The sequence below is a fragment of the Gavia stellata genome, chromosome 35 (genome assembly GCF_030936135.1).
Source record: "Gavia stellata isolate bGavSte3 chromosome 35, bGavSte3.hap2, whole genome shotgun sequence".
NCBI classification, from domain to species: Eukaryota; Metazoa; Chordata; class Aves; order Gaviiformes; family Gaviidae; genus Gavia; species Gavia stellata.
The window spans coordinates 62783-87534 of record NC_082628.1 but is presented as its reverse complement, the minus strand read 5'-3'; the positions used below and the strand labels follow the sequence as shown (position 1 = coordinate 87534).

The 24752-nt window shown below is 61.9% G+C and overlaps 2 protein-coding genes across 2 annotated transcripts; one reads left to right on the top strand and one right to left on the bottom strand.

Moving 5' to 3' along the window:
• The first annotated feature begins 11387 nt into the window (after window positions 1-11387).
• Window positions 11388-14938, top strand: CSRNP2 (cysteine and serine rich nuclear protein 2). Its single transcript, XM_059832601.1, has 4 exons — window positions 11388-11538; window positions 12048-12307; window positions 13502-13798; window positions 14057-14938. Exons 1-4 carry the CDS (start codon window positions 11388-11390, stop codon window positions 14936-14938), a joined length of 1590 nt encoding a protein of 529 aa, XP_059688584.1.
• A 2755-nt stretch (window positions 14939-17693) lies between these two features.
• On the bottom strand, window positions 17694-24674 carry LETMD1 (LETM1 domain containing 1). The gene is made up of 9 exons (XM_059832600.1): window positions 24550-24674; window positions 23747-23898; window positions 23477-23592; window positions 23120-23202; window positions 21084-21270; window positions 20860-20961; window positions 19539-19691; window positions 19115-19211; window positions 17694-18644 (listed from the first exon to the last, which is right to left on the bottom strand). Exons 1-9 carry the CDS (start codon window positions 24672-24674, stop codon window positions 18574-18576), a joined length of 1086 nt encoding a protein of 361 aa, XP_059688583.1. The 3' UTR covers window positions 17694-18573.
• Between the last annotated feature and the right edge of the window lie 78 nt (window positions 24675-24752).

The window sequence follows — 24752 nt, the reverse complement described above, 5'->3', positions numbered from 1 at the left end:
TTGGTCTGTGGGATTCTTTTCTGCATGTTTTAGGGACAGAAAAAAAGACTTAGCTATCTCTGCTGAGTATTTTGAGCGATGTCTACCCGCTGCCTCGTTTTCTGCCCCTGCATCCCCCTGCCCAGCCTCCGTAGCTGCCCCGGCGTTGGTGTAGCCCCACGTGCACTAAGGAGGAGACAGAAGCAATTCAAAGGGTTATTGAAAGCAGTTGGACTTGATGGTGACAAAAGTGCCTCCGTGCAGGTTTCCAGGAGAGCCGTGAAGTCTCTGGGGTGAAGGATCTGCCACGCCGTGCAGGTGATGGATCCTATTCCCCGTCCGTAAGATCCCCCAGTAGCGACTGAGATGCCCGGGGTAACGCCTGCCTCGAACCATCAGCACTACCTGAGGACGTTTTGAGGCAAAAAATAGGGGAAAAATACAACGTAAAGCAGGGCTTTTATTTTAAAATAAGGCTGCAATGAGATCCAGGCCAAGGCAGGTGCTGTCGGTTGTGGCTCAGGCCGGGGGGGGCCCGTGGGGTGAGTAAAGGCACTGGTGGATGTGACAATTGTGACAGCCAGGTTCCTGCTGCTAAAACAGCGGCTGCTCTTCTGTGTTTGTAAGCCATAAAAGATTCTGTTCCCATCTTCCTCGGCCAGCTGTCTTCTTGGAGATGCAATCAAGATACCTAGCACAAATTAGAGCTGCTTCAGTCCTGGCCAAACCATCCCATCCTTCGCTTTGCACTGGCCGAGCTCCCGCAGCCGCTGCTTGTGACTCCGTCCTGGTGCAAAGGGCACCGTAGCATCCCTGTCTCCCTTCTCTGTCACGCGTTATGCTGCTCAGCGTGTGCTCGCTCCGGCACTGGAGGCAGGATGGCGCTGGAGGCAGGACGTAGGTCAGCAGCTCCCCGAAACTTGTTCAGGACTGTGGCAGCTCCCCCTCGCCCCCAAAATCGCCTCCCAGCTGCATGCAGGGCTGGGCAGCGTCAGGTTTGGCGAGGAATCAGAGGATCTGGAGGTTAATCCAGGGAATGGTCATAGCCGAGTGCTGGCAGCGGTTATCCAGGATCCTCTCCAACCTGGGCTTGTTCGCTCGGCGCCGCGTGAACACCAGGGCCGAAACCACTGGCTGGTAATTCCAGCAGGGAGGAGGAGGCCGCTCGGTCTTCTCGCCTGGCTTTGAGACAGCTCGCTTCTCTAACCCTGGAGCAGAGATGCAAGCACACCCCAAGCCGCTGCGGGTCCTGCCCTGAGCCGCCAAAGCCTCGTAAATCGGTCAGGGGTAAAGATGCCATGAAAAGTCATTAAAAAATGGAATAACTTTGCTCGCTTCTCCCTGTAAAAGCCAGCGAGCAGCCGGATTGCCAGCTCCGCTGGTGAAGGTGCTGGTCTTGGGCCGCTCGCCTTTTGTACACGGTTTGGTACCTCCGCGGATTGGGAAGATGCGTTTCTGCCATCCTGGTTTTTTTTCCGTTAGTATAAGAGACGTGCAACGGACCTGTACGGTAGCGACGGGGGTTTGGTAAACTCTTTGTATGGATGTTGCTGGGTGCGTGCAGCTGATTGTAATCCCTCAGCTGAGGAAAATGCCGGCAAGGTGATTTGTTGCACATGGTGGCTCTGGGAGGAGAAGGAAAGCTCCCAGCTGGACGGGGTAGCAACAGGCCAGTCCTTCCTCCAGACCCGGTTGCCGGCTGGAAACAAGGGCCGAGCCCAAGGGCTTGGAGCTGGGGCGATGAAGAGGATTTTTAATCCTATAACTTGACCTGCTTATTAGTTAATAACTCAGCTAATCCGTAATCCAGGGGGGAAGCGCTGCAGCCGCTCGCTGAGCTCTCAGGAGGAGCGTTTCGGGGCCGGGGGGGGGGGGGGGGGGGGGGGGGGGGGCTGCCGAGGTGAGTGCGGGGGTCTCGTGGAGGGGGGAGAAGCCGAAAGGAGGAGACCCCCCCCCCACCCTGGAGCTGCTCCGGCTCCTTGGGGCCCGCAGCCCTGTTCAGCCTTGCGCTGGGAGCCTGGGGACGAGGAGGACGGAGCGGGGGGCCGGCTGCCTTCGAGGGGGGCTGGCTGCCGCCGTACCCCCGAGCCGGGAGGGCCGAGGACAGGCCCTGGCCGGCCCCCCCCGTGCCCACAAGCCGGTTGAGCCCCCCCGTGGTGAGCTGCCCCGTGCCCTCCCCACCCTGGGAGCTGCAGCTGGTCCATTATTGCTAAAATAAGGCGCTTTTGGCCTCTTCCTGCTGTTTCCAGCCTCGCTAATCTCCTGTCTAGACTCCTCGGCCGGGCGGCTTTCGGCCGCCCCCCTCCTCCGGCGGCGTTTCCGCACAGCCCGGGGCTGCGGCCTAGAGCCCGGGGCTGCGGCCTGGAGCCCCCCCGGGAGCGGGTTTGGGGTGCCCCCCCTGTCCCCCCGTCCCCTTCGGGCCCTTCCCCAGCCCTGGAGGGGGTGAAGCCCCCCCAGGGCCCCGCGCTGGGTCCCGGCGAGGGCGGCGGGCACCGCTCCAGGCCGCGGACAGAGGAGAGGGCCCGGCCCGGTCCCCGCCCGCCGCCACTTCCGCACTACACTTCCCGGCGTGCCCCGCGCGTCTCGCTCCCGCCGCCGGACTCGCTTTCCCAGCCTGCCCCGCGGCGCGGGCGGTGGCCGGGCGGGGGGGCGTGTCCGTCACGTGACGCGGGGTATATAAGGGGCGGCGCAGCGCCGGCGGCCCCATTGTTGTCGGCGAGCGGCGGCGGGGCGGGTCCGCGCGGCCGCAGCCCCAGCGCGCGCCCAGCCGCCCCCGGGAGCCGCCCCCGCCCCGCCCGGCCCCGCCCCGCCCGTGGGGACCCGGTGAGTGGGGGGGGGGGGAGAGGGGGGGTCCCGTCTCGCTGCCCCTCCCCCGCCCCGGCGGGCTGAGGGGGCCCATAGGGGATTGGGGAGGGGGGGCGGCCTCTCCCTCCTCTTGCGGCTGTGGGGGCCTGTGAGGGATGGGGGGGCTTACACTGAGGGGGGCTATAGGGGCTGGGGGGGGCCCTTACACCTGGGAGGCCTATAGGGGACGTGGGGGCCTTTTCCAGCTGGGGGGGCCTATAGAGGATGTAGGGGCCTATAGGGGATGTGGGGGCCTTTTCCAGCTGGGGGGGCCTATAGGGGATGTAGGGGCCTATAGGGGATGTGGGGGCCTTTTCCAGCTGGGGGGGCCTATAGAGGATGTAGGGGCCTATAGGGGATGTGGGGGCCTTTTCCAGCTGGGGGGGCCTATAGGGGATGTGGGGGCCTTTTCCAGCTGGGGGGGTCTATAGGGGATGTAGGGGCCTATAGGGGTTGTAGGGGCCTATAGGGGATGTTGGGGCCTTTTCCAGCTGGGGGGGGTCTATAGGGGATGTGGGGGCCTTTTCCAGCTGGGGGGGCCTATAGAGGATGCAGGGGCCTATAAGGGATGGGGGCACCTTACAGCTGGGGGAGGCCTGTAGGGGATGCAGGGGCCTATAGGGGATGTGGGGGCCTTTTCTAGCTGGGGGGCCTATAGGGCATGTGGGATGCCTGTAGGGGTATGGGGGCCTTTTCCAGCTGGTGGGGGCCATAGAGGATGTAGGGGCCTATAGGGGATGTAGGGGCCCTTACTAGAGTCCTATAGAGGATGTAGGGGGGGCTTTGCAGTTGAGGTTCTGCCCTCTCCTGTGTTTTGGGGGCCTGTGAGGGATGTGGGGCACCCTTATATGTGGGGGGGGGCTATAGGGGATGTGGGGGGCCCTTGCAGCTGGTGCTCTCCCTTCTCCTGTAGCTGGGGGGGCTGAAGGTCCTATGGAGGATGTGGGGTGCCCTTATAGCTGCTTTGTCCTCTGGGGACCTATAGTGGATGGGGGGGGCTTGTAGGTGAGGCTCACGCAGTGTGGGGGATACGGGAGTCATGTTGGGGTGGTGGGTGGGGCCGTTACGGGGGTCCCCGAGAAGCCACGTAGCGGAGGGGCCCCCGCGGGGTGGTGGGAAGGGGCAGGTGATGATGGTGGGACGCGGTGGTGGGACGGGATGGTCTGAGAGGAGCCGTCGTGGGGGCCCTGCTCGGGTGTCCCCGAAAGCGGGGAGGGACCATTGCATGGGGCGGTCGCCCCCATCGCAGGCGTTGGGAGGTGAGGGGGGGGCCGGGGTGGTCCCCCTTCGTGGCGGGCGGTGGCGGGCCCTCCACCAGCCCGCGGTGGAGAAGGTTCCTCCTTGCCCAGCGCCGTGGCCCCGACCCTCCTCAGGGCCGTCGCGGCAGGAGCCGAGTCCTGCGCGGGAGCGGAGCTGAGCCTGGTGGTCTGGAGCCCCGCGAACTCGGGGTGCTCCGGGGCCTCCTCCTGCCGTGGTGGCCAGGACCCGCTGCCTCCAGCTGTCCTCGGCCACTGGCCGGAGGCAGCCCAGGAGCCCCGGTCAGCCAGCGCGGGAGGTCTCGCCCCTCTCACCCAGGTGAGAAGAGCATCCGGGAGCGAGGGTTCAGCTCCGCAGCCCCGCGCTCACGCTCGGGAGGAGCTGGATCAGTGGGACAACCACAGCGACGTTCTCCTACTGCCCTGCCCTCGCCATCAGGGCCTCCCTTTGCCCTCACCTTTGGGGTCTCCCTCACCTTCAAGGTCTCCCTTGGCCTCATCTTCAGGGTCTCCCTCGCCTTTGGGGTCTCCCTTGGCCTCGCCTTCGGGGTCTCCCTCACCTTTAGGGTCTCCCATGCCCTGGCCTTCAAGGTCGCCCTAGCCTTCGGGGTCTCCCTTGGCCTTCGGCATCTCCCTCACCTTCAAGGTCTCCCTTGGCCTCATCTTCAGGATCAACCTGGCCTTTGGGGTCTCCCTCGCCTTCGGGGTCTCCCTTGGCCTCACCTTCAGGATCTCCCCGGCCTTTGGGGTCTCCCTCGCCTTTGGGGTCTCCCTTGGCCTTGCCTTCAAGGTCTCCCTGGCCTTCGGGGTCTCCCTTGGCCTCACCTTCAGGATCTCCCTGGCCTTTGGGGTCTCCCTCACCTTCAGGGTCTCCCTTGGCCTCATCTTCAGGATCTCCCCGGCCTTTGGGGTCTCCCTCACCTTCAGGGTCTCCCTTGGCCTCATCTTCAGGATCTCCCCGGCCTTTGGGGTCTCCCTCGCCTTTGGGGTCTCCCTTGGCCTTGCCTTCAAGGTCTCCCTGGCCTTCGGGGTCTCCCTTGGCCTCATCTTCAGGATCAGCCTGGCCTTCGGGGTCTCCCGCGCCTTTGGGGTCTCCCTTGGCCTCGCCTTCAAGGACTCCCTGGCCTTTGGGGTCTCCCTCACCTTCAGGGTCTCCCTTGGCCTCATCATCAGGATCTCCCCGGCCTTCGGGGTCTCCCTCGCCTTTGGGGTCTCCCTTGGCCTCGCCCTCAAGGTCTCCCTGGCCTTCGGGGTCTCCCTTGGCCTCATCTTCAGGATCAACCCGGCCTTTGGGGTCTCCCTCACCTTCAAGGTCTCCCTTGGCCTCATCTTCAGGATCAGCCTGGCCTTCGGGGTCTCCCTCACCTTCAGGGTCTCCCTTGGCCTCATCATCAGGATCTCCCTCGCCTTCGGGGTCTCCCTCGCCTTTGGGGTCTCCCTTGGCCTCGCCCTCAAGGTCTCCCTGGCCTTCGGGGTCTCCCTTGGCCTCATCTTCAGGATCAACCCGGCCTTTGGGGTCTCCCTCACCTTCAAGGTCTCCCTTGGCCTCATCTTCAGGATCAACCTGGCCTTCGGGGTCTCCCTCGCCTTTGGGGTCTCCCTTGGCCTTGCCTTCAGGATCTCCCTCACCTTCGGGGTCTCCCTTGGCTTCACCTTCAGGGTCTCCCTCACCTTCAAGGTCTTTGGATTGAGGTGTTCTGTGGAGCCACCACGCACGATGTGGGGTGGACCTGCCTTTATGACTTGATCCTGGTGACAGGCAAAGGGACCGAGCGGAGTTTTTTGGGACCAGCCTTTTCCGTAGCGCCCGCCTGACCCTCCCCAGGAGGTCCGGCAGCAGCCTGGGAAGATCTGCCCGTCTTCCGCAGGCACACAGGGGTGATTCGGGGGTCTAGGACAACCGGGACCCATCGCTACCGACTGCGATGCTGGTTGCGTAAGCGCAGGCTCCAGCGCCAGCGGTACTTGAGCTGTGGGAGCTGTAGCCTAGATTTATTTGTTAGCGTTCGGCAGCGTAGAAGAGGAAAACGAATCTTCCGCCGTTTGTCATAAAAACCCAAAGCCGGTCACTCGTTGAAGTGCCGGTGGCGTAAGGACCGACCCAGGCTGAACTCGGATCTCCGGTGTGCCGACCGGCCGCAGCATCCCTGAAAGGCAGCCCAGTGAATCCATCAACCTTCTGGCTGCAGAGGGCAACGGCCGAATCCGTTGGGAAAGCCTCCGACGACTCATTTGTAAACGAGCCGAACTGCTGAACTCTTCACGGTGGCCAAGCAGCCCTCCCTCCCGTCCCCACCGGGGTGGAAATTATTTAATCTTGTTTCTGGGCTCGTCGATACCAGCTTCTGCCCTAATTCCTGCCCCAGGATAACGCCGGTTTTCGAGGGGCCACGGGCTGGGAGCAGCGTGCTCCGGGCCGGGCGTTGAGCCGGTGGAGGTGCCCCCAGATCCGACCATTTTTTCTGGCTCTTGGTTTAATTGTGCAGCGATTATCGAGCGTGAGCTTAATTTTTTCCCCCTCGGAGGGGGGTTTACGTGCTCCGCTGTGTCCAGCCACGTGCTCGAGCGTGCCCGACCCTTCCCAAGCAGTGCCGACCCTAAACCAAAGCCCTTCTGCTGCCTCGGGGGGGTGCTGGGGGGGCTCCCCGTCCTGTCGGTTGTCCTTGAGGAGGTGAGCTGCTTTATTTGCTCTTCGGAGGAAGCGCGGAGCGAGGCTTCGGCTTCTCCGTGGGTTTCTGTTTGCTTTCCCTCGGCGATATACGCCCATTTCCCCGTCCTCGGTGGGGCCGGGGCTTTGCCGGACGCCCTGGGGGGGGGCCTTTGGAGCGATGGGGGGAGCTGCTTTTCTGCTTTCCGGGGAGCGCCGAAGGCTGTTTTATTCTGCGCGACCGCAGAGCTATGGGGCTGCGGTTGCTTTCGGGGCCGGCAGCGAGCGGGGGGTGCTCGGCACCTCGGCGCGCTCCCCCCCGACGTCACAGCGTGATGCTCTGCAGTGATGCTGCCGTGTCATCCCCGGCAACGCTAATCCTGCTGCATAATTGGTAACGAGGCAGAGAGCTGAGCCGGGGGGCGACGGCCGGAGGGGGAGCCCCTTTTCGGGTGGGTTTCACCCGGGGGTGAGATGTTATCCCGTTGAAATCGCTGCCGAGAGCCGTCCTTATCTCGGGGAGGCGGCGGGGGGAATACGAAATTGCAGCCCGGCTCCTTCCAGCCGCCGGCGCTGCCTTTGCGCCCCGGCGTCGCCTTCCCAGGAGATGCCGAGCGCTGCAACGGAATAAAATGGGCTCCTTCGGTTATTCCTTGATTATGTTTTTCTGGCTTTATCCTGCGTGCCGTGATCCGGTCTTAAATACGCCCATTGTCACCCGGGTTGGGGTTGGGATGCTTCTCCGATGCCCGGCGGGCTGCTGCTTAGCCTGGGGGTCTCTCCCTGTATCTATATATTTATTTTCTTCCTTCTTGCGTATCGTTCCCACCCTCTCCTCGTCCGGCTGCCGAAATAATCCCACGTCCCTGTGTTTGATACCTCTGATACCTTGAAACCCCGGAGGCTTTGTCAGGATCCGCTTTCGGCTCTTTTTTTTTTTATGGGAAACTTGTTTAAACCGACCTCCCCCCAAAAATTGATGCTCGAGGGATGCGGTTAAAGCAGCTCACAGAGGGGAGGAAAAAGGAGGAGGAGATCTTGAGCATCCTCCGAGTTACTCGGTCCTGGAGCCCTTGATCCGTGGGAGATTTTCAGGAGCAGCAACAAAACCCAGAGGATGCCCAGAGGATCACAAAATCCACCGGCTGCTCAGAGGGTCCCCGCCTGGTAATTACTGATTACTAATTACTCCAAATATCTGGAAATAAAACCGCTCGTCACTCCAGAATTGCTATTTCAGTCTCTGCCTGGACAAGCTGCGATGGAGGAGCAGCCCGGCAGCGCATCCGATGTGGATCGAGGATCGTCGGAGGAGACACCAGAGTCATGGGAGGCGGAACGAAACTCGTTAGCGGGAGCTGGACCGAGGGCAACGCATCCCTCAGCGGCAGCAAACGAGCTTTGGGGCCCACAGAGCATCCCCCTCCCAGAGGGGCTCCCGCCCTTGCTCCTCTCCCGAAAGCTGGGAACCGGCAAACTGGGAGCGTGGGGTTTTTTTTTTTGCAGCACGACAGCATTCATTCCTCGTCATCATCTGAGCTCGTTAATCAACCCTGGATGAGCTTCGAGCCGGCAGGTTTTCCCGATCGGATCTTGGAGCCCCGTGGCTGGACCGGCTCTGTCTCGGGAGGCTCTTTGCATCCATGATCATGCGAGTCCCGTCTCTCTCCTGAGCTGCTCCGCGCTCCCAAAGGCAATTCCAGCAACGGCTGACGTGGGAAAAATTAATATTTTTAGTTGAGCTCCTTTCAGTGTGGTTTAATAGCGGAAAGAAGGGGAATGGGGGTCGCATGGCCCCTCCCTCACAGTATTTGAGTCAAGTTGTTTCTTTCCCCGTCCCGAATCCCCTCCTTGGGGCTTTATCTCCATTTGAAAATGGAACAAAACCAGCAAACGTTTTATTTTAATTTTCCCCCCCCTGCTCTGATTCTTGCCACCATTGTTAATAGATTTATTATCATTATTTTTTTTCCCCAGCCGTGTCTTTGGTTCAGGGGGTGAGGAGGGAGGAGGAGAGGCTTTCCCTGCGGGAGGGTCCGGGATGAGCGTCCCCGCCGTAGGGGGGATGCCGGCTCTTTGCCCCCTCTCTCCTTAAACCTCTGCTCAAGCAGACCCCGACCTCGGGGCTGAAAATCCTCGCCCTGCCGCAGAGCACGATCCACCGCGAAGGTGAGGGTCTCCCGTCCTCCCTCGGAGAGGCTCCGGGGCTTCTCCGGGCACACGGAGAGGCTCCATGCGGGGTCTCGGGGGCTTCCGAGCTGCTGCGCTCACCTCTGCGTCCGGGTATTTTCCAAAGTGGGGGGTTTTATTTCCAAAAAAGGGTAATTTGAGCGAATAAATGAATTAAAGTGGCCTTCGCGGCGCATGGGGATGGCTGCTGCCGTGCCGGTGGAGGAGGAGGAGGAGGAGGAAGAGGACGCCCGCACGGGCAGGGGAGCTTCTACCGTGGAGAAATGAGACGGAAACTTCATTTTCCGTCTGCCTCATCGCCTCCAGCGACTCCCCAAGCTCCTCGCCGCTCCCAGCTCCCCGTCCTCAGCCCCAGCCGTCCCCCGGCCGGGCGCCCACCTCCCCGCCTTCGGCTTCTTTTCCCCCAGCTCTGGGCGGCTTCGACCCCCCCGCCAGCACAGCGAGTTGGTCCTTTCAAAGAAACGCAATCAATATGAACCATCTCCCGACGGATCCATCCGGGGAAGGATCCGGCCTCCGTCTCCGGCCGGTGATGCTGCAGGCGGGGGGCGTCCACGTGGACGCCGTCGCTGATTTTCCTCGCCGTAAGCGCCCGAGGGAGGGGGGTTTTAGGTGATATTTGAAAGATTTGCTTTGGGGGGCAATGGGAGAAGGTGCAGAGGCTCTGCTCGTTAATTATCTCCTTCCTAAAACGAGGCGGCAGCTCAGCCGGGTCTGGTCATCAGAGACCCCCGGAGCCGGGGGGGGGCTTGGCTGAGCCCCCGGGCCGAGCGTCCCCACGCAGGCAGCACCCGCAGGAGCCCGGCCGGGACCTCCTGGACGCGGAGACGGGGCCGTTTTGGGGCGATGGAGGTGGTCACATTAAGGTGGGGGGGGACACGGTGCCGGGGGGACACGGTGCCGGGGCGGCAACGCTCGAGCGGATGTTTTCTGCCTCCGCTTTTCCCCTTGGATCGTGTGCGGGATCGGTGTCGTTAAATCAGCTCCTTCACTGGGCCGACGCTTACGCTGCTTCAACAGCTGCTTCAGCGACAGGATTAAGCAATTTGCCTACAAAAGAATACCCCAAAAAGCCGTATTTAAACCCAAGCCGTGAATCCGTGGGGCCGGGATATCGCGCCCTGCTCGGGGGCTTCACCCCGGCCCCGGAGCCGCTGCGGCTTTGGCACCGGCGCGTCCTTTTTGGGGGGAGAAAAAAGGCACCAGCGTTGTCTTTTTGGCTTTAAAGACGCCGGAGGCGATGCGGAGCCCATCCCTGAGCTTCACCCGGGTGCGGGCAGTGCCTCCCGCTGCCCCTTTGCCCCCGAATTGCATCCCAAAACCCTCTGATCCCCCCCCAGGCTGCCGTGCCCGGGGTTCCGCGGGGTTCTGTTGGGAGGCCGTTGGCCGACATACTTTTTTTCGAAGCCGGTTGTTCCGTTGCCATGAGAACGGCGGTTGGAGCTGAGGGAACACAAAGCGCAGAGGAGAGGAGAGGAGACAGCGCAACCGGGTGGGTGCTGGGCTCCCCGGGGAGGGCACCGGGCATCCCGGGAGGCTTCCCGCTCCAGCCCGGCCCTGGGGACGGGGACGGGGACGAGGGCTATGCCCTGGGTTTGGTTCAAAAGCGGACGCCGCTGGTGTCGCGGTGACCCGAAAGCATCGGGAGGACGAGGAGCGGTGCTCGCCGGTCTTCCCACCAGAGGATCGGCTCCCAAAAATTCTTCACCGAGCATTTCCCGGCTTCCCATGGGCAAGCCGCCTTTTTTGGAGCATGTAGGCATGAAAATGCCGGAGACTCTCCCGGCAAAATCCTACGAGGTTTTTTCCCCTCCCCTACGGCTTGGATGGAGCCGTCGGTCTGGCGTTGGTGGTCAGTGGATAACCCCCGGCGCGTCCCGAGATTGTTTTAAACTTTAGGGTATTTTAGCGAGAGAGTTAGCGGGAGCGCCGAGCCGCTGGCAAAGGTTATTCCAGGGGTGAAGCGCGCGGTGGTTGGCCGTGCCGGGGTGGCACAAGCTCCTTTCTTTATAAAAGCGGCATCTCCTTTTCCTTGCAGTTAATTCGGTTAGAAATCGGTTGGAAGGGAGCTGCAGCCCTCACCCTGCCCAACCTCCTGACCCCTGCAGGGCTGCCCAGAAATTAAAGGATATTATTAAATAATATTAAATAGCCGCGCACGGCTCCCTCCTGCAGAGCAGACGCAGGGCGGATGGGCTCGCCTTGGCGACCTACGGTAACGCGTCGGGGATCGGAGGCTTTTTCTGGGGTGAGGACAGCGGGGATGGGGAGAAGCTGCTCTTAAGAGCCAGGGAAGCCTTTCCCGGTTATCCTGACTGATGCTGGCTTATCCGAAATGCCCTTACGGCTTCTTGCCTTTTCCGCAGGGACGCGGTAAGCCCACTGGCAGCTCTGGGGGCCGGCGCCGGAGAGCTGGTGGCAAAGCCTCCCCCCCTTGCCGCCCGCCGGCTCTCCATGCGAACCGCGGCCAAATGGATGCGATCGCGAGCGCCGGCCTCAAGAGGAAGTTTGAGGATGCGGACGTGGGCTCGCCGGGCTCCAACTCGGACGACGAGATCTCCAACAGTGACAGCGCCGATAGCTGCGACAGCGTCAACCCCTCCAGCTCCACCGGCTTCATACGTGAGTGGTCGGGGATGGTCCCTGTCGGTGTTCCCAGCCTCCGGCTGCCTCTGCCGTTGAGCACGAGGCACCTGGATGTGGGGCTGCCTCCGCTCTTCCCCTCTCCATCCCTTATAACCCGTTTGGGGTGATGAGCAGAGCCCTCCTCCCGCTCCCGTGAGTACGGGTCATGCCAGACCCTGGGGAATTTCAAATATTACACCCCAGACCGGTTGTCCAAGGTCTGTCCTGGACCTTTTCTATCCCTCTCCCAGTGTTCGCCCCTACTGAGATATTTTGGCGGCTGACCGGGGTGATGATGGTGTGGGGGAATGGGGATTAAGGGGGTCGGTCTAGGTGGCACGGAGGAAAGAGCGCAGCCCGTGCGCCAGCTTAGGGCCACCGGCACGAGCTCGACCTGCTCCTGGGAGCAGAAAAGCCACTTTCCAGTGGGGTGGGAGGTCTCTGCGGGACCCCCCCGAGGGTTTTTTTGCTCCTAACAGCCCCTCTCCGGCTTCCCCGCCCCACAGCCACCTCCATCCTGAAGCGACAGAAGCAGCTTCGCAGGAAGAATGTCCGCTTCGACCAAGTGACCGTCTACTACTTCGCCCGACGCCAGGGCTTCACCAGCGTCCCCAGCCAGGGCGGCAGCTCCCTGGGCATGGCCCAACGCCACAACTCCGTCCGCCGCTACACGCTCTGCGAGTTCGCCCAGGAGCAGGAGGTTAATCACCGGGAGATCCTACGGGAGCACCTCAAGGAAGAGAAACTCCATGCCAAGAAAATGAAGGTATTGCCGGGGAAGCGGGGTGTCGCTGGTGACATCCGGGCGATGCCGCAGCCGGGAAACACCTCACTGAGCTTTGGTGGAGCTTGAGCATAAGCCAGGTCAGAGGAGAGAGATCGAGGCTGCCGTTTCACATCGGCTGGGGATGGATTTATCGCCGCTAAACTCTTCCTTTTCATTTCTTTTACCTCTTTTTTGTGTCAATGCTGCGCCCGCACGCGGGGCCGGCCAGGCAGCATCAACCTGTGCCGGGTTCGGCGCTGTCGAGCAAACCTCACCAGGTCCGTGCCGGTGGAAATTCCAGTCTGGGAGGAGGCAGCCGGGCTGTGTTGAGGGATGATGGGGATCTCGGGTGGCTCTGCCTGTTTTCCAGCCCGTCCCCCGGGTTGGGTCTGTGCCCTCAGGCAGTGCCCGGAGGCTGGGCTCCGCTCAGCGGGATGCTCTGCAGAGCCTGTGATCCGGCTCCCACTGCCGTGACAGCTTGCTTCCGGCAAAGGGACGCAAATCCAGCGGGCCACCTTTTTATTTTCTTTATTTTTTAATTTTTTTTTAAACATAGGCTTTTCCACCAGCTCCTCAGGAGGCTGTGGACGCCTCCGTCCTCTGCCTCTGTGCCTGCCGGCTTTCAGACGGCTGGGAACCCCCATTTATCCTCAGTGCCAAGATTTGGGGGTATTCGAGTGCGTGGGGAGGAAGGGAGGTTGAAGGCACATTGCAGGATCCGGCTCTGGCCCCTCCGTTGCTTTCAAACCTCATTTTCCCCCGGGCGGGGCGATGCTCTGCAGCTCCGCTGCTGCCACCGCTCTCCCAGGACCCTGGTATTTTAAGCAGCAGCGACCTCCTTTTAGCTCACTATTTGCAGGGCACTGTAGCAGAGGGAAGACGGAAAAGGGATTCTCTGCTCTAAATTCTTTTATTATTTAATTTTTTTTCCCCCTCCCTGCTCCTGTAAACTGCTGTGAGCCCACCCACCGTCTGGCTGGGGGGGAATCGCATGGGGACGGCTCTGCGGGGGGCTCAGCTCGCCGTGCCCGACCCTGCTCGGTGCTGGGGGACAAGGGAAGGCTCTGAGCGGGGTGGTGGGTGGTTGGCAGGGGCCCAGGAGCCGGATGGAGGGACGTATATCCTCCATCCTGCCTCATCGCCGGGTTCGACGTCCCCCTGGGTGGGCGCTGACTCTGCCCCGCTGCCCCGCAGCTCACCAAGAACGGCACGGTGGAGTCGGAGGAGGCGGACGGCCTGACGCTGGAGGACGTCTCGGACGACGACATCGACGTGGAGAACGTGGAGGTGGATGACTATTTCTTCCTGCAGCCGCTGCCCACCAAACGCCGCCGAGCTCTGCTGCGAGCCTCTGGTGTTCACCGCATCGACGCCGAGGAGAAGCAGGAGCTGCGGGCCATCCGCCTGTCCCGGGAGGAGTGCGGCTGCGACTGCCGCCTCTACTGCGACCCGGAGGCCTGTGCCTGCAGCCAGGCGGGGATTAAATGCCAGGTGAGTCGGGGAAGGAGATGCCAGCGGAGAAAGCGGGTTGCCGGGGCTCCTCTTGGTGCCGGCACGCTCTCCTTGGGTGCCGGCTGCTCCTGGAGGGGCCGGGGTGCAGCTCCAGCTTGGTTTGGGGACAGCTCGCAGGGGAAAAAAATCTCCCCCAGAACCAAATCCCCGATGTCAGGCAGCACCGGGGTGGATTTTAGGCTCTGGGGAGGGATCCTCTGGGATCCTGGAGCTGCCACGTCTCCATCTCCCTGCCAGGTGGATCGCATGTCCTTCCCCTGCGGCTGCTCCCGGGACGGTTGCGGTAACATGGCCGGTCGGATCGAATTCAATCCCATCCGGGTGCGGACTCACTACCTCCACACCATCATGAAGCTGGAGCTGGAGAACAAGCGTCAGGGCGGGCGGCCACCGGCGCCGGAGGAGGAGGCGGCCGCCGCCGCTGCTCACAGCTCCACCGGCGACTGGCTGGGGCCGCAGCCGGCTGAAACGCAGGACTTCCAGGAGTTTATGGCGGAGAACGAGACGGCCGTCATGCACCTGCAAACAGCAGAGGAGTTGGAGAGGCTGAAGGCTGAGGAAGACTCCAGCAACAGCTCTGGCGTGGAGAGCTTGGGCGTTTGCATCCTGGAGGAGCCCCTGGCTGTGCCAGAGGGTTTGTGCCCGGGTCTCGCCGCTCCCATCCTCATCCAAGCCCAGTTACCGCCGGGCTCGTCCGTCCTCTGCTTCGCCGACGGCGCGGAGCAGGCGGCCTCGGCGGTGGGCGACCAGCCCTACTTGAACGATGGGCCTGTGGTCTACTACCAGGTGGAGCAGAGGCCGGTGCTGGGCGCCAAGGGCGAGAGCAGCCCGGCGGAGCCGCCGGCACCATCCTCCTGCCCGGGCGAGAAGGACCTCGGCGTCCTCCCCGTCCCCGTGGTGACTTGCAGCCGAGCCGCCACTGCTGCGAGCAAGGGGGAAGCATCCAAAAATCCTCCCTCGTCCCCGGAGGCTGCGCCGTCCTCCGAGGGCTGCCAAGCGGCGGCTGCTCCCCGCTGCCCGCACTCCCCGTCCCCCGTGCCACCGGAGCAAGCTCCGGAGCGGGCGCGTGAGCCGCCCTCCGCCGAGGAGCACTCGCTGGGGCCCGTCCTGCCCGTGTGAGCAGCCCCGTCCCCCCCTCCGGCGCTCCTTTATTTATTGACAATAATATTTTATGGACCAGGAGCGGCCACTGGTTATGTACAGAGGATTTTAAACGGCGTCCCCTCGCCTGGTGCCAGGAGCCTTTCGCTTGCCCGGCAGAGACGGTTTTCGCGGCTCGGCCAATGCCGGCAGCCGCTCGGTCGCTGCCCACGTGCCGGGACACGCTGGACCTGGAGCCTCCTGCTTCCCATGGCGGCTCTTTCCTGCCCTCCATCCGCTGAGCTGCCCCCACCGCAGCCCCTGCCCTCCAGGCTGCCGGGAGACCTCTGCCCTCTTCGGTTTTTAACAAAAAAAGACCTTTTTTTCCTTTTTTTTTCTTCCTTTAATGAATGTTTACCGGGTCGTGTCACAACCCAGCGCCTCCGAGTGCTGCTCCAGCCCCTTCCCTACGGCACTGTCCTGCCGGCCACCGCAGCCAGCATGAGGGGCCAGGATGGATCGGGAAGGATCCGGAGCCAGCTGGGAGGTTCTAATTGCACAAGAGGGGTGAGACCGCGGCCAACAAACTCCCAGAAAACTGGGGGGGGGTTAACCACCTGGATTTGAAGAGTTTGATCTTTTTGCGACTGCAGCACAGCCGTGATTGATGGAGAACCGCGTCCATCCATCCGGCCCTGTGCTCCAGGCTGCCTTCGAGGAACGGTCAAGGCAACCAGCTGCCGCGTCCCCCCCCCCCCCCCAGCCAGGCAGTAAAAGCACTTTCCACCCTCCCAGACACCCCCCCGGCTCCCCCAGCGCCGGGACGGGGCCCCCCCTTTGCGTCCTGCCGAAATCGGCCCCGGCGAAGGTCTCTGCGCTGCGTCTCGAGGGGCAGGATTGGTGGGGGGGGCACTGCTCCACACTCCCCTCTCCCCAGCGGCTTTAACCTCTGCCCTCGCTCCAGCCTTATCCCGGCTGAGGGGAAGCATCTCCCCTCCGTCCCCCACCATTTACCGGACTCCGGCTGAGCAAATCCGCTCTTTTTAAGGAGAGAATCAGGAGGAGAGAGGGGAGCAAAGAGTCCCCGATGCCCACGAGCTTCCTCTGCCGGAGGGTTCAATCCAACACAGCCCCGCGGCTGCCGCCCTCACTCCTCCTCGGAAAAACAACCCCGGCGCTGCTCGCAGGGGATGCTGCTCCCAAGGGAAACGTCCCAGCTGGAGAGCAGGGATATGGGATGGGGGGAAGCTGCGGTCTGACAGTGCTTTAATTGTTTGGGGTTTTGGGGGGTTTAAGGCTCTTTTTGTGCTCCTGGTGGTCGCCTTCCTCTGCCGAAAGGTGTTTAAAGGGGCTTAAAATCCCTTTGCTGCTCTCGCCGTCTGGGCGAGTGGGTCCAACTGAGCCTTAAGCCTGGCAAAGCGGCTCTTCCCCAGCCGTGGGACCGAGCCCTGGGGATGCCATCCCCTTCTCCCGGGGCAGAGCCGAGGGGAAGGGGTTGGTTTCCAAACCTGGGGGGCTTGGTGCACGCCACCCGGCTGGCGCTTGATGCCGGCAGCAGCTCTCCCTGCCCTCGGCCAGCACACAAGGGCTAATTTCGGGAGGAACAAAGCCTTACCCCTTGTTGGGCGCTTTGCCGGCGGTGTCCCCGCACCCCTTCCCGGCGGGGAGCCGCCACCGTGCCAGGCACCAGTTTGGCCGTGGGGGTTTTTCAGCTGCCGCAAGAAACGGAGCAACTCCGAGCTGCAAAAACGGAGCAAACGGTGACACTTGAATGGGCTAAAGTCTTTATTTTCCCCCCTTTTTAATTTTCAACGGACTCCGTGCTCCCTCCCCAGCTCTGTGTCCCGGCCCTCGGCCACCGCAGCCAGGCCAGGACCCGCTCGCGCCGGGACGCGACTCGTTAGGCGAGCCCAGAGGCTCCGTCAACCGACAGAATGAATCCTACGACGCTGGTTAGGACGGGTGCTTTCACACTAAGCAAAGAACTAATAGGATTTATTCTATTTTTACAAAGATAACTATGCTGTTAATAGTGCAATGAAAGCGCATTTCTGCCTTTTATTATGAGTTTTTTGGTTGGTTTTAACGTACTCACTGACACTAATGCTGGTTCCGCGCTGGCTCCTGCTCGATTCATCGCCGTGTAAGAAACCAAACAGCCCATCTCCTCTCTGGTGCTACCGAGCCGCTGCGGGAGCCGCGTCGCTGTCGCAGCGCCGAAACCCCGGCGTCCCCGGCTCCTCGTCCTATTTAAACACTGACTCTGCGACTCCTAAACCGCCCCGTCTCTCACACGCTGTCTAAGGTGGCGTTTTATTTTTAATTTTCCAGTGTGAATCCAAAGCTTGTCCTCCGCCTATTTTTATTTTTTTTTCCCCCCTGGCCTGTTCTGTTCTTTTCATGGTGATAATGCTGTATTTAAAGAGAATATTTAAGTGTAAAAATAAAAGAAATGCTCAAACTTGCACGGCGAGTTGCGTCTTAAAGGTGGTTAAACCCACCCCGGTGAATTCCTCTTGGTGGGGGTCTCCAGTTCCTGCACAAATAGCGGGGTCAGGGGAAGGGTTTTCTTCTCGAAGAAGCCAGGGAGGAGCTCGGAGCTGGCCTGGTGCACAGGGAGGTCATTTCTACCCCTCCTTTATACCCAAATAATGCTTAAAAGAGGCAATTTTCCAGGCGTTAGCGTGCCCCGTCCGCGGGTGGAGGAGCCGGTGGTGGGACACGGAGTATTTCACGGCGCAGGAGGCAGGTGGGGGTCCCCAGAGAGACGCTGGAGCCACTGGCTTGATTTTGTCTTTAATAAACCACTTACAGTTGGTTTAAATTCACTCAACAGCCGGGCGTTTCTCATGCAGTGACGGGGCGAGGTGAGACAAGGGCGGGTTTTAACCCCGCAACGCTGCCACTAAAGCGCCCGAAGCCGCCTCCGCCAAGCAGAAAGCGCAGGGCTAATTAGGCAGAACTTGACGAACGCAGCCCGTGACCTCAGCCGAAGGCGTCGGTGCAGATCAGCGCTGCCTCTCTGACCCCATCGGTGTCGGTGTTTCCAGCCCTGGCGTCCTCCCTCCATCAGCCAGCACCGGCAGCGAGGGGTCCCCAGGCGAGGGGCCGTGACCGGGATGCTCCGGGAGGCAGCCGCAGCCGAACAGAAGCACGGGAGTCCCCCTGAGGCTCTGGGTAAGGTCCCACGGGGATTTGGGGTCTTTTTTTAACCCCACAGGGAGATTTTGATATTTAAGACTGCTCAGTGATAAAGAAACTAAGTAAAAACCCTCCATGCGAGGCACGGAGCAGCAAAACCCAAGCTGAACGGAGCCTGCTACTACAAGATCCTAAGGGAAGTGCCCACAGGCAGCGGAGACGCTCGGTCTCCCCTCCCGTAGTTAAAGTGACGCAGTTTCAACGCCGACAGAGGGAAGACAGGGACGGGGCTCAGCCCCGCGGCATCACCAGCCCGCTCCGACGGCACGAAGGGGAAGAGAAGAGCCGGCGCTGGCACAAACCTCTCACGCAGGAGGGAGGGAATCGCGTCTTTGCCCCCACGTCGGGGCCCCTCTCGCCAACTCCGGGCTGTGGTTTCACATCACCAAAAGGTGTTTTTGCGGCACCAGACCAGGAATCACCAAGTCGGCGCATGATGCCGGGGTGAGGGCGCGCAGCCGGCGGCTTGGCCATCACTCCTTGGCCCTGATGTAGTTGAGGGACAGCAGGACCATGCTGTTGGCCAGGAGGGAAGCTTCGGAAGCTGAAAAGATACGGCAGCGGGGTCAGAGTGGCGCTGCCGCAGCCCAACTGATCCAAACGTGCTCATCCCGAGCTATCAGTGCGGCACCAGAGGCTGCGGGGCTCCCCCCCGCCCCTGGCCCCGCTCTCCGGGGGCTTTTTGCTCTGCTCTGGGTCCCCCATTTCCCTCCTGCCGCGGTTTTGCTTCTCCCAGTGCTGCTGCAGGGTTCGAATCTGCCACCACGAGGTCCCTGCGGGACAGGGACACCCGGGCACAGGCTGGGTATTCCAGAGGGACACGTCCCTGGAGAGAGCCAGCGTGCTCTGTCCCGTCTTCCTCTCAAGGACAAGGCCCCGGGGGATCGGTGGGGCAGCCCAGAGGGGGCTAAAGCCACCGTTTACCCCAAATTTCCCCGGAACCGACGCTCCCAGTGCCCAGAGAAACTCGAGAGGCTCCCAGGACCCCCCTGCCCCACCCTCGGCCGCCGTTACCTTGCAGCTTGCAGGAGAGTCCCAGCCACTGCTCCAGCCACGCTCTGCACTCGGACATGCCGAGATGAGTGGAGTTCAGGCCACGGAGGTAACAAGCCTGCGGAGCAGGGGAGAGGAAAACAACACGGACATGTTCAGGGACGGGCACTCCGGGTCACACAGAACGCCGGGGATCGTGCCACGATCCTTCCTCGGCACAAAGCAGGGCTGAGCAATGGTGAACTGTGCCCCGCGGTGCCCCGGCGTGGTCCCGGCACGGAAAACGGGCTCATAAAACGCCTTCCCGGAGGAGAGCGACCACAATCTGCCTCGCGGTGGGTCTGGAGGAACGTGCCGTGCCCCGATGCAGCTCTGCTAACGATGGGGAGGGCCGGGATGACGCAACGTAAAGCAGCCGGCGTGGGGCTGGAGGAGGCATCCTCACCGCTTTCAGCTCCTCCTCGGAGAGCTGGCCCAAGCCCAGGCGCAGCATGGCGCGGTCCAGGTGCCGGATCTCCAAGACGTGGCTCCGCAGGCGATGCCTCAGGAAAAAGGCCGGCAAGTGGGGGGTCAGAAACAGGACCTGGCTCAGGGCTTTCTGAGAGGGAAAACAAGGGCAGGGTCACCAGTGGGGATGTCCAACCCCTCCAAAAATGGGTGTCCAACACATTCAGGCACAACTTAAATCAGACAAAGCCTCTCCCGTTCCAGACACGCCCTGTATTTTGTTCCCCTTTAATTATCCGGCTAATTGTCCTGCCCTCGCTGAAACCCCGAGCAGCCCCTGGCAGGTCTCGTTACACCCAGCTCGGCTGCCTGGCCCGACGAGCGCGGCAGGGAGCGGGTGCCCAGAGACACGAGCTCTGTCCTGGGCTGGACGTGGGTGTCTGGGGCGAGTTCAGGTGTGTGGGACGGCTCAGATGCGGCCGATGGTCCCACCGAGCCAGGGACCTACAGCAAGGAGGGACCAACAGTCTCGCTCTGGGGCTGTTCTCATGGAATCACAGAGTGGTTTGGGTGGGAAGGGACCTTTAAAGACCCTCCAGTCCAACCCCGGGCCATGGGCAGGGACACCTTCCACTAGACCGGGTTGCTCAGAGCCGCGTCCGACCTGGCCTTGAGCACTTCCAGGGATGGGGCACCCACCTCGTCTCCGGGCAGCCTGTGCCAGTCCCTCACCACCCTCAGCGTAAAACATTTCTTCCTTACGTCCAAGCTAAACCGACCCTCATTCAGTTCAAAACTGTTGCCCCTCATCCTGTCGCTACAGGCCCTGGTAAAAGTCTCCCTCCACTTTTCTTCTCAGCCCCCTTTATCTATGGAGAGGCCGCAGGAAGGTCCGCCCGGAGCCTTCTCTCCTCCAGGCTGCACAACCCCAACTCTCCCAGCCCTTCTTCAGAGCAGAGCCATTCCGGACCTTGGATGACTTTTGTGGCCTCCTCTGCACCCGCCCCGACAGGACCATGTCTTTCTCGTACTGGGGACCCCAGAGTTTGATGCAGTGGGGGCTCCACTGCAGGTGGGGTCTCATCAGAGCGGAGCGGAGGGGCAAAATCCCCTCCCTCCACTCTGGATGCAGCCCAGGACACAGTTGGCTTTTGGGGCTGCGAGCGCACAAGGTTGGCTCACATCCAGCTTTTCATCCACGTCTGGACTGGTTTTAGGGCACACGACCCTGTTTGGGGCACAACTGAGTGGATTAGCACCTCGGTGCTCCTCGGTAAGAGCCAGCTCTGCGCTGCCGGCAGAAGAAAAGCTGCACTTACCACATGAGACACCTGGAGCTTGTTCAGACCCAGCGGAGATCCTGAAAACAAACTTCTCACAGCATAGAGCTCGGCCACACGCGGCTGGGAACCTCGCTGCACCTGAAAGAGCCACGGCGTGCGTTGCTGACACTTCCCACGGGCGTTCATCACCACCCGACAGGGCTGAGACGGCGGCAGCGGCACAGGCAGGACGGGCGATACCGGCTGCGGCATTGACATACCTCAGTGCAGAGCTCCTGCAGGCGTTTTTGGAGCTGCGGCTCAGGCACGGAACGCGCTGCCAGCGCTAAACTCTCCAGCACATCCGGATAAGAGTCTCTCCGGATGGCGTCGTAGGCATCCAGGAACTCAACCTGCTGGTTGGGGGTCCAGAAGTAGCGGATCAGGAGCTGGCGTGGGAAGAAATACCTTGGAGAGGAGAGGAGACAGGGATTCAGGGAGGAAAATCGCAGCACGAGCCGGGGCAGTTGGATTTCATGCTGCTGGAAAGAGGCACAAGCAACGTCCTGCACGGGGGCAGCTCATCTCGCCCCTAGGAGCTGTGGACGTTCGCCCCTCCAAAGGGGTGAGCTCGGGAATTGTAGAATCACTGAGGTTGGAAAAGACCCTTACGACCATCGAGTCCAACCGTTAACCCAACACTGCCGCGTCCACCACTAAACCCCGTCCCCAAGTGCCACGTCTACACATCTTTTAAATCCCTCCGGGGATGGTGACGCCACCACTGCCCTGGGCAGCTCACAGCCCTTCCGGTGAAGAAATCCTTCCTAATCTCCAATCTGAACCTCCCCTGGCGCAACTTGAGGCCATTTCCTCCCGTCCTATTCCAGCTCCCTCAGCCGCTCCTCATCAGACTTGTGCTCCAGACCCCTCACCAGCTCCGTCGCCCTTCTCTGGACACGCTCCAGCACCTCAATGTCCTTCTTGGAGTGAGGGGCCCAAAACTCAACACAGCATTCGAGGTGCGGCCTCACCAGCGCCGAGTACAGGGGCACGATCCCCTCCCTGCTCCTGATGGCCACACCATTTCTGATACAGGCCAGGATGCCGTTGGCCTTCTTGGCCACCTGGGCACACTGCTGGCTCATACTCAGCCGGCTGTCGACCAGCACCCCCAGGTCCTTTTCCGCCGGGCAGCTTTCCAGCCACTCGTCCCCAGGCCTGCAGCGTTCCATGGGGTTGTTGCAACCCAAGCGCAGGACCCGGCACTTGGCCTGGTTGAACCTCATACAATTGGCCTCGGTCCATCCATCCAGATCCCTCTGCAGAGCCTTCCCACCCTCAACAGATCCACACTCCCGCCCAACTTGGGGTCATCTGCAAACTTGCTGAGGGAGCACTCGATCCCCTCATCCAGATCATTGATAAATATATTAGACCAGACCGGCCCCAAAACTGAGCCCTGGGGGACTCCGCTTGTGACCGGCTGCCAACTGGATTTCACTCCATTCCCCACGACTCTCTGGGCTCGGCCGTCCAGCCAGATTTTTACCCAGCGAAGAGTGCGCCTGTCTAAGCCACGAGCCGCCAGCTTCTCCAGGAGAATGCTGTGGGAGACGGTGCCATGAATGAATCAGTCAGATCCGAGAAGGTAGACAACATCCACAGCCTTTCCCTTCTCCGCTAAGCGGCTCAGCTTGTCACAGAAGGAGATTTACTCCTCCAAAGGCTGTGGCGAGCTCAGGAAGGAACGCTCCGGGCAATCGGATCACTGCCGTGCCCGGCTGGAGCTTCTCCACTGTGGCCGAGGCTCAACACAACACAGAGATCTCCACCTCGTGCCATTTTACACAGCGGGGCTCTCACTCACCCGCAGGACACGAAAGCCAGGGAGCAGAATTTAAAAATCCAGGGATTTAGCCCGGATTTAGCTCCAGCAGCCAGACAGCTGGCAGGGATAGGGACGTTCGAAGGACTACAGGGACAGCTGGGAGGGAATTGTGCAAGGAGGTTTCTCCAGCCAAGCACGCACAGGGCTGTTCCCTGCGTGCCGGGGATTATTTCTCCGCGTTAGAAACAGGGAGCCGGGCGGGTTGCTGGCACGCAGGAGCCGGTATTGCGAAACGATCGCTGGGCTCGTCAGGCTGAGGGTATTTTTTATTACAGCGAGAGGTGGAGGGAGGAAGGGAGGCTGGCTGGCTGGATTTATAACTCTAAAAAATCCCCAATTCCATGAAATTTAAGATATCAGCATCAAGGAGCCCAAAGATCAGGGCCATGGCCGAGCCCCGGCAGTCACCGCGACACCGGTACTCACATCAGGACGATGACCAAGAAGTTGGCAAAGGGTGGGATGGCGATAACTCCGATGGGAATGGCCTTGATCACGTCCCTGCGAAACTGCCTCCGAAAAGAGAAGAGAGAATCAGGATCTGACACCAAACCCGCAAAATTCCCTCAACATTAACAGCCCCAGCGACAGCGACAGCTTCCAAACCCTGTTTTTAGGCCGGGAACGTGCCACACCCGGAGGAATCGGCCTCTTCAACCCCCCACCAAAGCCCCACACACGAACTCGAGCCCCTTTTTGTGGGGAGGAAACATCCCTGGCGGCAGCGGGGAGGCAGAGCCGGACACTGCGGCACTGAAACGCGTATCGAGCGCCGCACCGTACCTGCCGCAGCCTCTCCATCTCCCGGTAGGGAAGCTGCTGAACGCTCAGTTTCTGACGGGACATTTTAGATTTGATTTTTCTTATTTCTTTGACTTCCAGAAAGAGCGCTTGGATTCCTGCCGAAACAGAGAGCACCTTCTGGTTCCGATTCCCAGGCAAACGCCTCTGGCGGTGCGGTTTTTAGCCCCGGGAAGGGAACAGGCAGTGCATTTCCAGCTGCCTCCGTTCTGCCCGGAGAAGCGGAAACGTCCCCTCCTCCCTGGGACCCACCTTTCGTGAAAGTCGCGTACAGCACGTAGAAACGGGGGAAGGTCCTTTCCAAAAACCTCTCGTACCTCCCGTTGATGCGCTTCGCTTTCGACGCCAGGGAGGCGAGAACGGACCTGGAGCCGGCTTTCGTGGAGAAGCAGCACACCGGGGACCTGCAGCGCAACACCCCCCGCGCCCCCCCCCGATGTTATTTCTGTCAGCGTTTTGCGGAAAAGGCTCTGAGGAACGCGGAGGTTGGCCCGGAGAGAGGCGGGACACTGGGCTGTGGGACTCCCGAGCCCCCAGGGAGGGGAGAGGGCGCTGGGAACCCCCCCAGGCCCCGGCCAGCCCCCGGCAGCTGCCTGAGACAGGGCTCAGGGCCACGGCCAGGGCGGGGGGGGCAGCACCGGGGCGGGGGGGGCTCAGGACCAGGGCCTGGAGGGGGTTGGAGACTCCCTCAGTGGCTGGGGGGGTCGGTGCTTGGCGCTGGGGGGCCAAGGGGGCACGGGCAGGGTGGGGAGCAGGGTCGGTAACGGGGGGGGAGCCCGCCTGGCGCGGGGGAGGCGGGTGTGGAGCTCAGGGTGGCGGGGGACACCACGGTGAGTAACGGGGGCACGGGGGGGGCCGGGATCGGGGGGGCACTGGGGGCTGGGGAGCGGGTGGGGGGTATGGCCGGGACCGGGGGGAGGACAAGGCCGGTAACTTGGCGGGGGGGGGGGCTGTGGCCGGTATTTGCGGCGCTCGGGGCTGTGGCGGGGGCGGGTGGCCCCGAGTGGGGGGTGTCACGGCCGGCCCCGGGGGGGGGTGGATCGGTCCCCGCTCACCTCGGCGCCCCCCGGGCGGGGCGCGGCTCCAGCAGCCCCCGGGCGCGGCTGAGGCCGACGGCGGGGCCGGGCCCGGGGCCGAGGCGCCAGAGCACCCCGCGACAGCCGGCCCTGGACAGCGCCATCTTGGCGGGTCACCGCCCGGGGCCAAAGGGCGAAGGTCACGGGCGGGGGGGGGGAGTGGAGAGCGAGCGCTGGGACTG